The 10,620-nt window shown below is 38.1% G+C and overlaps 2 protein-coding genes across 8 annotated transcripts; one reads left to right on the forward strand and one right to left on the reverse strand.

Annotated features, from left to right (window-relative positions):
- Nucleotides 1-417: 417 nt before the first annotated feature.
- LOC113505827 (NCK-interacting protein with SH3 domain) lies at nucleotides 418-6,984 on the reverse strand. Of its 2 annotated transcripts, none has more exons than XM_026888673.1 (10): nucleotides 6,820-6,984; nucleotides 6,545-6,729; nucleotides 6,253-6,454; nucleotides 5,735-5,946; nucleotides 5,216-5,449; nucleotides 4,647-4,769; nucleotides 4,124-4,307; nucleotides 3,688-3,909; nucleotides 3,298-3,470; nucleotides 418-3,171 (listed from the first exon to the last, which is right to left on the reverse strand). In XM_026888673.1, exons 1-10 carry the CDS (start codon nucleotides 6,842-6,844, stop codon nucleotides 2,980-2,982), a joined length of 1,752 nt encoding a protein of 583 aa, XP_026744474.1. In that variant the 5' UTR covers nucleotides 6,845-6,984; the 3' UTR covers nucleotides 418-2,979. The 2 variants fall into 2 exon arrangements, with proteins under 2 accessions (XP_026744474.1, XP_026744468.1); XM_026888667.1 differs by having other exon boundaries at nucleotides 6,145-6,454; nucleotides 6,820-6,983.
- Nucleotides 6,985-7,693: 709 nt separating this feature from the next.
- On the forward strand, nucleotides 7,694-9,597 carry LOC113505881. 6 transcript variants are annotated; one of them, XM_026888767.1, is made up of 3 exons: nucleotides 7,694-8,345; nucleotides 8,544-8,813; nucleotides 8,886-9,597. In XM_026888767.1, exons 1-3 carry the CDS (start codon nucleotides 7,764-7,766, stop codon nucleotides 9,387-9,389), a joined length of 1,356 nt encoding a protein of 451 aa, XP_026744568.1. In that variant the 5' UTR covers nucleotides 7,694-7,763; the 3' UTR covers nucleotides 9,390-9,597. The 6 variants fall into 6 exon arrangements, with proteins under 6 accessions (XP_026744568.1, XP_026744582.1, XP_026744575.1 ...); XM_026888781.1 differs by having other exon boundaries at nucleotides 7,694-8,313; nucleotides 8,584-8,813; XM_026888774.1 differs by having other exon boundaries at nucleotides 7,695-8,795; nucleotides 8,868-8,925; nucleotides 9,178-9,597.
- Nucleotides 9,598-10,620: the final 1,023 nt, after the last annotated feature.

Genomic DNA, 10,620 nt, shown 5'->3' on the forward strand with positions numbered 1-10,620 from the left:
GTTAAGTTGTGGCAGTAGACCCCTTGATCAGACTAAGGATAATTCTCTGGAACTATTCTATTACATAACACCGAAAGTACTTATACGGAATTATAAGTACCGTGTGCTTCATACATTAGCTTATTTTTTTCTTAAAGAGACATTGCCCTTGGTCTGCAAAAGCTATTATGACGTACGCATAAAACGTATACAATAAATATTATTATATGGGTATTAACATGTATAGTACTGTGAGTAAGTATCAGTGTTAAGTGTAGTTGATCTATTTAGAGGGTAATCTTCTAATTTGTTACAAGGAACAATGTTTTTTTTTTATTATGTAACGTTTTATATTTTGTTTATACAGTTCATCAATTGCAATGTACAGTGTTACTGTGAGACCTTACTAAATTATATATAGAGACTCAATTTTTTTTATATCATCACTCCACAATAAATACTCGTTAAAACGACACACCATGTATATTGCAACTGATTTCATACATAAGTCGAAAACATAACTAAAGAGTATTTGAATGAAGTTTATCTACCGAATTACTAAAATATAAGTATTTTATAACTAAAGGCCCATTTAGACGATGCGAGAAATACCATGCAAGTTGCAATACATTGTGCAGGCGCGCAACTAAGGGATCTAACATGATATATAATAATAATACAATATTTCACAACATTCACACAACGCCATCTAGTCTCAAATTATCGTCGGCTATGTATCACAACTTACACAATATTTCTGGCATCGTCAAAATGAGCCGTAGCTGCTAGTGAATTGTGATAGAATTTGACTTAATATATAACATCCCAAAACTATAGTAGCAATTTCAATTAATATCAATTTTATATCATTTATGATAACGACTAGAAAAATATTCTCTTTTCTATAAGTACGTGCGCATGTTTTATTGAAGAAATTAGGCCGATACAGTACTATAAGAGAAAAAATATACTAATATATATAATTTATCGCAACGCAATCTACATTCCTCTAAAACTTTTACGTAAAGTTTATTGCTATTTTTTAACTTAAGGACGAACATACAGAGTACAATGACAACTCTACACAGAAATATAATTAGTATGCACTAATAGGAGTTGCTTGACTTAGTAAAATATAACTCTTGGCACTGTTATACAATTATTCAGTTTTAACTTCAGGCTTAAGTTTCGAAACTTTTTTGATTCAAATTAGATTTCGTTATCGAATTCGTAATGAAATGGAAAATCGAATTAAACCAACATCAAGTAGTGATCGATTAATGTCGGTCGGTAGCTGTCACCCAATTTTTGCCGCGTAGTTCCAATTTGTGCCACGCATTGGCGCTAGTATCGGGTTTCACACTACTCAATCTCAATTCGATTGAAACCTGGACTCGATTTAATTGGACTAATATGCGAGTGTAAGTCACTTATATGATATTTTTAACATAAAGAGCTTAAAAATCAGTAGGTACCACAAAACTGGAAATAAACAAGTTTTAGGCCGAAAATTTACACTTATTAAAAAGCTTTAAAATAGCGGAATGTTTACATAACATGCGTTTTGGACCGGACATACTTATTTTAAAGCATTTAATTGACTGTCAAATGAGCGGATTGTAAGGAAACTCTAATATCTTTGGTGACTAATGGCCGACTACAGATAAGTTTAAAAAACTTGTTAAGGTGTCTGTTGTAAGTTAATGTAGATAAGTGAGACTTATTCGATTTTGATGATATAAATCAGTCACATTGTCTGGTCTTGTCACGTCTTTGATACATTTGCATTACGGGTATATATGACTAGCTTAAGGAGAACTGGCATAGTGGCTTTTAGAATGGGACTTTGACTTATTTTTTTTCGCTTACTTTTAAACAGAGCTCTTACAAGTTTTTCAACAGCACACTTTAGTAAAATAAATGCTTACAGCCTAAGCTAAATTACGTAACGTAATTCAACATTTTTGGTACATAAAATAAGATTTAAATGCAGTGTAAATACTGTTAATTTATAGAAAGATGATTAATAAATACATTTCGAATTGATTTTACTTTAAAATTTATATGTAATCTAAGACAATAAATCTTAGAAGATATACGACAGATATTTAACGAGAATGAATAACATTAAATATGAATACTTAGATTTTTACACGATTTTCTCTATACTATTGTGGTTAGACGTGCGATTAAGTTGCCATGCAAAATATAGGTACTATAAATTGTGCAACAATTTTAATCTACATTATAATAAACAATGAATTAAATATGTTGGCTGTAATGCCACACAGAAAGCTTAGATTTAATTTTAATATCGAGAAGAATTTACGTATATCGCGAGATCTGATTCGCATGAAATCGGAATTACGTCGTTATAAGCATACTTTTAATACTTGTATTTAACTAATTAATCTATTGACTTCAAACACGTGTAACACACAGGAGCACTAACAGCATTCATATACTATATCTTGTATTAAATGGCTTGTTTAATTAGTTTATTCGGTGGGAAATATGAACCACCATTCCGTAACCATGGCGACCAAATAACATAATATACTGACACCTATTACGTCCCACCAATGGCCCTAAACAGTAAGCAAACGGTAAAAGATATTGATTACACTAGCCGTGATACCTAGATCCATTTCAAGACGCAATTATCAGAACTTCTTAACATAGACACAGCCGAAGCGCCTTCCACGCGATACCTACATCTGAACACAGTTTCAATCTCATAGACAAAAAGAGATTAATCCTTAACTCAGGTTGCCAGATTCAAAAACTTCTTCCAATTGCCAGTTACCAAAAAAAAAACACTACGTTCGTTTAAAAAAAAAATGAAAAGCAAAATCTAACAATTGAATTTTAAATAAAGAAATACAACTCACAGATTAAAAAAAAAATCTCCACGTAATCTTCATTTAGCCACAGATAATTTCTCGGGATATCTGACAACCTTTTTCGATCAGAGCCAATTTGTTTGACGTATAAATGGTCTTAAGGTTTGAAGTATTGGGGGAATTCGTTAGAGATGGCCCTAACCAGGGTCTGGTCATCGCGGCTGGTGTCTCCCTCCTCGCAGAAGATCCTCGCGAAGCAACGAAGGAGGTCGTCTCGACGATGCACGTGGGCCCCGTAGTCGGTATTCCGAATAATGCCTTGTAGGATACGTAGGTATTGTTCACGGCGCTGTAATATAAGTTTATGTAAGTACGAGTTGATAAAGAAATGTAGAATGTATTCTTGTTTCATTTGTGTTACTCCTGGACTTTTATTACAAGTAATCAAGACAAACTAGGTTATAAAACTACGTACCGAGTCTCCGGGAGACAGGTCAGCTAACTGCCTTACAATAATATCGATGGCGACCTTCACATCATTGGTGTAGAAATGCTCCGCTGTCTTCTTGCGGCTAAACACGTCAATCGCAAGCTTCAACACAGAATGCGCCGGCGCCGGTTCGTGGTCGAAAATATGGACCGGGTCCTCTGCAATATTAATTTGTTTTATTTTTAATCTAAACGACCTCATTAGTATTAACAAATATTTAAAATTTTTACATGTTTTCTTCAAAATTAATTTTTAATCTATGCTAATAAGCAAAGCCCACAGTAAAACCAAAAAGACATTGGAGTTCCACAGACCAACTTTCTAAGATCAAAGAACCAAATTTCTATCTAGTCATTTTTGCCAATATCTTCTTACCTTCACGATTGAGAAGCAAAAGAACTTTCTCGCAGAACGTCTTAGCAATGTCCCTGGTCTCCAAGCCGTTCAGTAGGATGTTATCATATGGATCTTCGAACTGCAGGTTGTAAGCCAGGAGTAGAGTCAGGAACAGATCCGGGATCTGCTCGTCGACATCCGTCTCTGGCGGATTCTCGATCAGCTCCAAAACGAATTGGGCGAACTCCACACCAAGTTGTTCTAGTAAATTGAAAATTGAGTTTTTGTTTATCGAATCATCAGAAATATACTCAGGCATATTCTATGCCTGAGTATATGCCTATTTCGGAGGTAGTTTCGTGTCGTGTCGTCGTGTATGTATGTTTATCGGTCTTACTCATACTACAAGCTTATCTTAGTTTGAGACTAGATGGCGTTGTTTGAAAGTTGTGGAATATTATTATTGAATACTTACCAAAATGCGTGATAGGCAGTTTATCCCCCATAGAAAGTACCATGGAGAGGAGTAAAGCGGAGTGTGACAGTCGGCTGACGGCCCTGGGGTTGTCGTGCATGTCCCGCGCTATCTCCGCGGGCAAAGCCGACAGCGCTAGCGTAGCGAGGGCTGTCCTCTCCAACCCACACATCACGCCAAACGCCTGGAATTATCATGTAACATAGTTTTGCTTAACTATTTTTTGTCTGAGGGTTTTATTATTTCCAAAGTGGTTGAATTTGTTATAAAGGTGTCTTGGGGTTTGGTGATCCCAATTTAAAAAAAAGTCGTCGTAAATATTGCTACATATTCTTTACTTTATCAGCCGTTTTTATCCGCTATATGTCTGGTAAACTCAAATATATTGCTATTTTACGCATACCTGACGTTTAGCTTAGTCATTCCTCGTCATGATAGACTTTTTTAACTAGCCTCAGCAGTTAAAATTTTAGAATCCAGGCTACTAAAGGAGACTTCCTTTAATTCTCTTAATTATAAATACCTGTAACAGCAGCTGCCGTAATGGCCACCTGGTCTCCATCTGATAATACTGCACTAGGGTTGTCACATACACATACTTGTGGCTGCTCAGAACATGCTGGGAAATGTTCACATCCGCATTCGACTGGAAAGCAAAAAATACCCGTCAAATAATAAAATCATGTACACATTTAAACATAATTATTTATAAGAACATATCATGTTCATTTTTAATAAGCATAAGACCATTAATTGATAGCGATCTGGCAACACCGTAGTTCTAGGTTTAGTCATGGTTAAAATTTCTAGGATAGCGACGTTGCCAGCCCGCGTGGGATAAACACAAACAAATAGACTAGGTGTTGTTTGCCCGCTACAAATTGGATGATCCCACGGGAACATAAAGTCGGAATAAAAGCTGTCCTATGTTTTAATCCAGGTTACAAACTATCTGTTTACAAGTTTCTCCTAATCCCCCTCATCGGTTATTGGTTTTCGATAATACTCATCATCGGCCTATATCATAATCAGCATATATTAATATAAAATGACATCTGCCGTTATCCAAAAGACAAACAATCAAAGTATTACCATAACAGAGATTAACTCGAGCAGTTGCGTTTGTATGTCATGGGCATCATCATGGAGGGCCCAGCCTCTTTGCTGCGCGTCGTTAGCTGCCTTCGAGAGAGCGTTGAGAGCTGTCATCATACGCAAGGCGTCCGGTGCAGCGTCTATGGCATTCTTTGGACATGTGATGTTACTATTGGCTTCACGGAGCAGAGCATCTATGATAGATCTTGCAGCGCCACCTGGTAGAAATTCCTGGAAAAATTAACTTAATCAGTTAAGTTGGCTTTACTTTTTAGTGCTTTGAGGTACAAAAAAAGTTTATGTATTATGTACTGAAAACATTTTTTTTAGTTTAAGCCAGAATTAGAAAATGTATGAATTTAAGGAAAAGAGGTTTTTATCTAGTTGTTTGAAGCTATGGGACTAATTGGGACAAAATAAAGTAAAAAAAAAACAGAATTTTATCAAAAAATCTTCATTTAATACTGAAGAATACTAAAGTTTATCATTTTAAAAGAGGAGTTAGAATTCACTTACTCTTAAAGATATTAGTACAGTTTCAACAGCCACTTTAGACATTTCATGGCTAAGTTGTGTCTCTTTCCGCACAGCTTGAACAATTTCATAAATAGCATTTGGCTTGATGCTCTCACTGCTGTCCTGGCTGTCATCTTGATTGTCTGTGTCTGACGACACCTGGTTAGACGAGGTCTTGCCAACATTTGGTTTCTTTCTCACTTCCTCATCATCTGTAATTAATAATTCAATAAATATTATGTTTACTCAAATGCACCTAGTCTGAGTATAAATAAAATCGACACTTTTACAAAAAAAACTATGATAGCAAAAAGTGAGGTAGGAAGGAAGGTAAAAAGCATGGAACAGTAATGGTTAACAAAACCAAAACGAAATTGTAGCTTGCACGGTTTCGTTCCAAAAATGTTTACCTTTAAGAACACTATTAGCAGGTTTTGTTGGAGACTGTGAAGACTCTCTCTCTTCACTGATGTGCTGCTGTGAAACTACAGGTCTCAAATCAAAAGATGGTGACACACCATTAGGTGGAGTGCTGTCGTCAAGCCTTGGCGGAGGTTTGGGAGCTGGTGCCTTCTTCCCATGCGGCTTCAAAGTTATCTGAAGCTGTTTCTTCTTCTCACTCAACTTCAGAAGTAAATCTTGCTTCTGCGACATCGAATTACTCTCACTTATATTCCTAATACAATCGTTCAGGAACGCCAGATAAAATTCTGGCTCAACCTGTTACAAAAATGACCGATGATTAGTAAGTAGCTTTAGAAACTGAAGTTTGCAGTGTACCTAATTGCGCTAATTTATTTGGCCTGTTACCTTGACTGCCGCGACGTAATTCGAGGGCACGAAGCCGACTTGACCTTTTCTATTAACGACATGCCACCAGTTCCTTTGCTTAGCATTGCTCTGCTGAAGAAAGAAAAATTCTCCTTCCGTAAATGTGAGCGTTTTGGCCAATGTTGCCTCGAAGTCGTACAGAGCTTTGAGCATTTCATGATCTTCTGAAAATTTGTATGAATACGATAATTATACTGAATCCAATCCACACCCAAATCATTATTGACATACAAATAAAAATATATATCAGTTACCTAGAGAGTTTATACCATCACCCATTGTTACTAATGTATTTATACAGCCACTCTTATTCGATTTTAATACATTTGTGTTTAGTTTCAATACATTTCCGTATTTTTCAGACCAGCAATCAAAACAACAAATCAATTTTTTTGACAGTTGACAGCTGACATTTTAATTTTCAAAGGTTTTCTTTTTTTTAATTGACATCTAAAGGTTCTGGTCTTTTTAGACCAAGCGAAAAATTAATGTGTTAATCACAGACTACGTATATTTAGGCTTTTAAGCAAAAATATCAAACTTATTATTCAATAAAAAAGTAGCTTGAGCTTGGTTTAAAATTGATTCTGAATGATATTGAATGTTCACAACATTGTATATATAAATTATTTGTAATTTGTTTACTTTGCGTAAATGAAGGTTATCGCTAATTTAATTTAAACTAGTTTTTGTCTCTGGAATCGCCTGATCAAGGTACTTACTTTTCTTATTGCTTAGTCGATCAATAAGATTTCAGCCGGTAAGTGTCTGCCACTCTATTTCGCTTTCCGCGGGTCAAATCACGTCAGTACATCAGGGTTTTCATCGGGTAAAAATAAAGTATAGGATAAGTACTAAGTGATAGGCTTGGTAGGCGCGACAGGTAAATAGGTACGTAGTACGATACTTATCTAGTATTGACTAAAACTAAAGTTGGTGTTTAATCAAATTCTACAAACAGATTTAAGTAAATGACTTCACTATTACATTTTACATCTTATCAATCGCAATATTCCACATGATATTATAAGGTCAGGTCATGACTCTAGATTAGGTTATTCCCTTTCTCCTGCCAGCGGATAATTTAACTGGGGAATAACCTTAATTTCCTCAATGGTCAGTATAAATACTCTTCTGCGCATTTGCTCTGTGTCACTTCAATTTTAAGTCGACTAAGTAAATATTGACAACGCTTCAAATGGTTCTGCATATGCTTTTACTGGCCGCTGTGTCAGTTTCGTTTTTTGAGGTATCGATATGTCATCCTACATACCATCAAAGTATAGAACTACGTACTCGTCGGGGAGCTGATGGTGAACCTCTATGGTTGTATAAAGGTGATAACATAGAACGCGCGCCGTCATCGGGTGATCATCCATTCCTACCGTCATACATTGATGACATCAGACTAGATCCCAACAGGAGGACAGCCCGCAGTCTCAGCACTCCCAGAGCCTCTAGAGGCGAAGGAAGTCGACAGTCCTCTAGCAGGAACACAGGACCAACTCACCCCGGATATAATCGGCGCAATGCAAGAGAAGTTAAGGAGATGGACAGTCAAGAGTCAGTGGCACGTCTTTCTAGAAGTGTTGAGCAGATGGGTGCTATGAGCCAGGAGGCACTTGCTAGCCAAGAGGCACTTGACAGCCAAGAGACACTGATGCGTGTAGCCAGAAGTGTTGAGCAGATGGGGGCTAAAAGCCAGGAGACACTTTCTAGCCAAGAGGCACTGACAAGACTTGCTAGAAGTGTTGAGCAGATGAGAGCTATGAGCCAAGAGGCACTGGCCAGCCAAGAGGCACTTGACAGCCAAGAAACACTGATGCGTTTAGCCAGAAGTGTTAAGCAGATGGGGGCTAAAGGCCAGGAGGCACTTGCCAGCCAAAAGGCACTTGACAGCCAAGAGACACTGATGCGTTTAGCCAGAAGTGTTGAGCAGATGGGGGCTAAAAGCCAGGAGGCACTTGCTAGCCAAGAGGCACTTGACAGCCAAGAAACACTGATGCGTGTAGCCAGAAGTGTTGAGCAGATGAGGGCTATGAGCCAAGAGGCACTTGCCAGCCAAGAGGCACTTGACAGCCAAGAGACACTGATGCGTGTAGCCAGAAGTGTTGAGCAGGTGAGGGCTATGAGCCAGAAGGCCCTTGCCAGCCAAGAGGCCCTTGACAGCCAAGAGGCACTGATGCGTGTAGCCAGAAGTGTTGAGCAGATGAGGGCTATGAGCCAAGAGGCACTTGCCAGCCAAGAGGCACTGATGCGTGTAGCCAGAAGTGTTGAGCAGATGAGGGCTATGAGCCAAGAGGCACTTGCCAGCCAAGAGGCACTTGACAGCCAAGAGACACTGATGCGTGTAGCCAGAAGTGTTGAGCAGGTGAGGGCTATGAGCCAGAAGGCCCTTGCCAGCCAAGAGGCCCTTGACAGCCAAGAGGCACTGATGCGTGTAGCCAGAAGTGTTGAGCAGATGGGGGCTAAAAGCCAGGAGGCACTTGCTAGCCAAGAGGCACTTGACAGCCAAGAGACACTGATGCGTGTAGCCAGAAGTGTTGAGCAGATGAGGGCTATGAGCCAAGAGGCACTTGCCAGCCAAGAGGCACTGATGCGTGTAGCCAGAAGTGTTGAGCAGATGGGGGCTATGAGCCAGGAGGCACTTGCTAGCCAAGAGGCGCTGACAAGACTTGCCAGAAGTGTTGAGCAAATGGGGGCTATGAGCCAAGAGACACTTGCCAGCCAAGAGGCACTTGGCAGCCAAGAAACACTGATGCGTGAAGCCAGGAGTGTGGAGCAACTCACTTCGAAAAGCAAAGAACATCTTGAAAGCAAATAAATGCTGCTATCAGTTGAGAGGTTGAAAAAAATTATTAGACTAGTCCAGGTTCTTTTCTTGGTTTTCTTTGCACCTACTTTCATCTTTCACTTTAAATTATCCTTGTTAAATTGTGTAAATCGAGAATTAAGGCCCTACTGTTGTCGTTTTGTTTTTCCTAATTCAATCTTGAAAAGTTCATTAAAAAATAAATTCCTAATGTGATGAAGTTATTTTTTTTACAAGTTGTTTGTTTATCCTGTCCTTTTGTCTATAATTAAATCTTGCACGTTTTTGAGCAACATTTTGTTTTCCCGTATAGCTATGTATTATAAATACTGGAAAATATATACATACTAGCTGACCCAGCAAAAATTGTAGTGCCGAATATATTTTTTTCTAGTTATTTTTAATGCCACATTATAAAAAAAATGAAAACAATCCATTTCGTCCAAAAGTTATTATTTTTAGTGTGAGCAACCCTTATCACTTAGGGGTATGAAAAATAGATGTTGTTCTATTCTCAGACCTACCCAATATGTATATAAAATTTCATAAAAATCGGTCGAACCGTTTCGGAGGAGTACAGTAACTAACATCGTGACACGGGAATTTTATATATTAGAAGAAGATTACTTATATATGTATGTATATATTTTTTAGAACTCTTTATACAATTTTATATTGAAACATATTTCACGAGTACGTTTAGGTACCTATCTATTTACTTCAAAAGATTTTTTATGTTTGTGACCCAACATTCTACATTCCCTGGGTAGGATAACTTTTATTCGAAAATAAGTCTTTTGTCTGTCAAACAAGGCATAAAGGAAAGTCTACTCATTATTGAAGAGCGATTCCAAGGACGGACATCTTGAGAGTCATCTTCAGTCACACCAACTGAAGTGGCATCGAAGCGGATACGATTTCTGGGAACCTACCGCCACCTGTTAAAGTGATATTATTAGAGTTGTAAGAAAGGGACGCCGCTCTACGCTGTGTAGTGCGCTGTCCCGTTTCCTCACTTTCACTACTAAATTAACATTCCTTGACAAGTTTGTGGTATTCCCTTTATGTTTAATTGTTGAGTGTTGTGCAACATTTCATTGCGGCGTGTACAAAAAGTTTACTTGCAATGTGGGAAGAAGTATTGTTATGGAGGGAATAGAAATCTGAGGGCACGGCAGTGCCCCTGCCAAGTCTCGAGCAAAACGGGCACGGCCGTACCATCTTTTCTCGAAGCGATTCGCGG

Source organism: Trichoplusia ni, chromosome 2 (genome assembly GCF_003590095.1).
Source record: "Trichoplusia ni isolate ovarian cell line Hi5 chromosome 2, tn1, whole genome shotgun sequence".
NCBI lineage: Eukaryota > Metazoa > Arthropoda > Insecta > Lepidoptera > Noctuidae > Trichoplusia > Trichoplusia ni.

Excerpts from the sequence above, each read along its gene's own strand:
- LOC113505827 (XM_026888667.1), bottom strand. The coding sequence starts at position 6,844 with ATGGGTGATGGTATAAACTCTCTAG. Across the intron at positions 6,730-6,819 it reads TGATGGTATAAACTCTCTAG|AAGATCATGAAATGCTCAAA; the intron begins GTAACTGATATA and ends ACAAATTTTCAG. Across the intron at positions 6,455-6,544 it reads ATTACGTCGCGGCAGTCAAG|GTTGAGCCAGAATTTTATCT; the intron begins GTAACAGGCCAA and ends TTTTTGTAACAG.
- LOC113505881 (XM_026888741.1), top strand. The coding sequence starts at position 7,764 with ATGGTTCTGCATATGCTTTTACTGGCCGCTGTGTCAGTTTCGTTTTTT. Across the intron at positions 8,814-8,885 it reads AGGCACTTGCCAGCCAAGAG|GCACTTGACAGCCAAGAGAC; the intron begins GCACTGATGCGT and ends GCCAGCCAAGAG.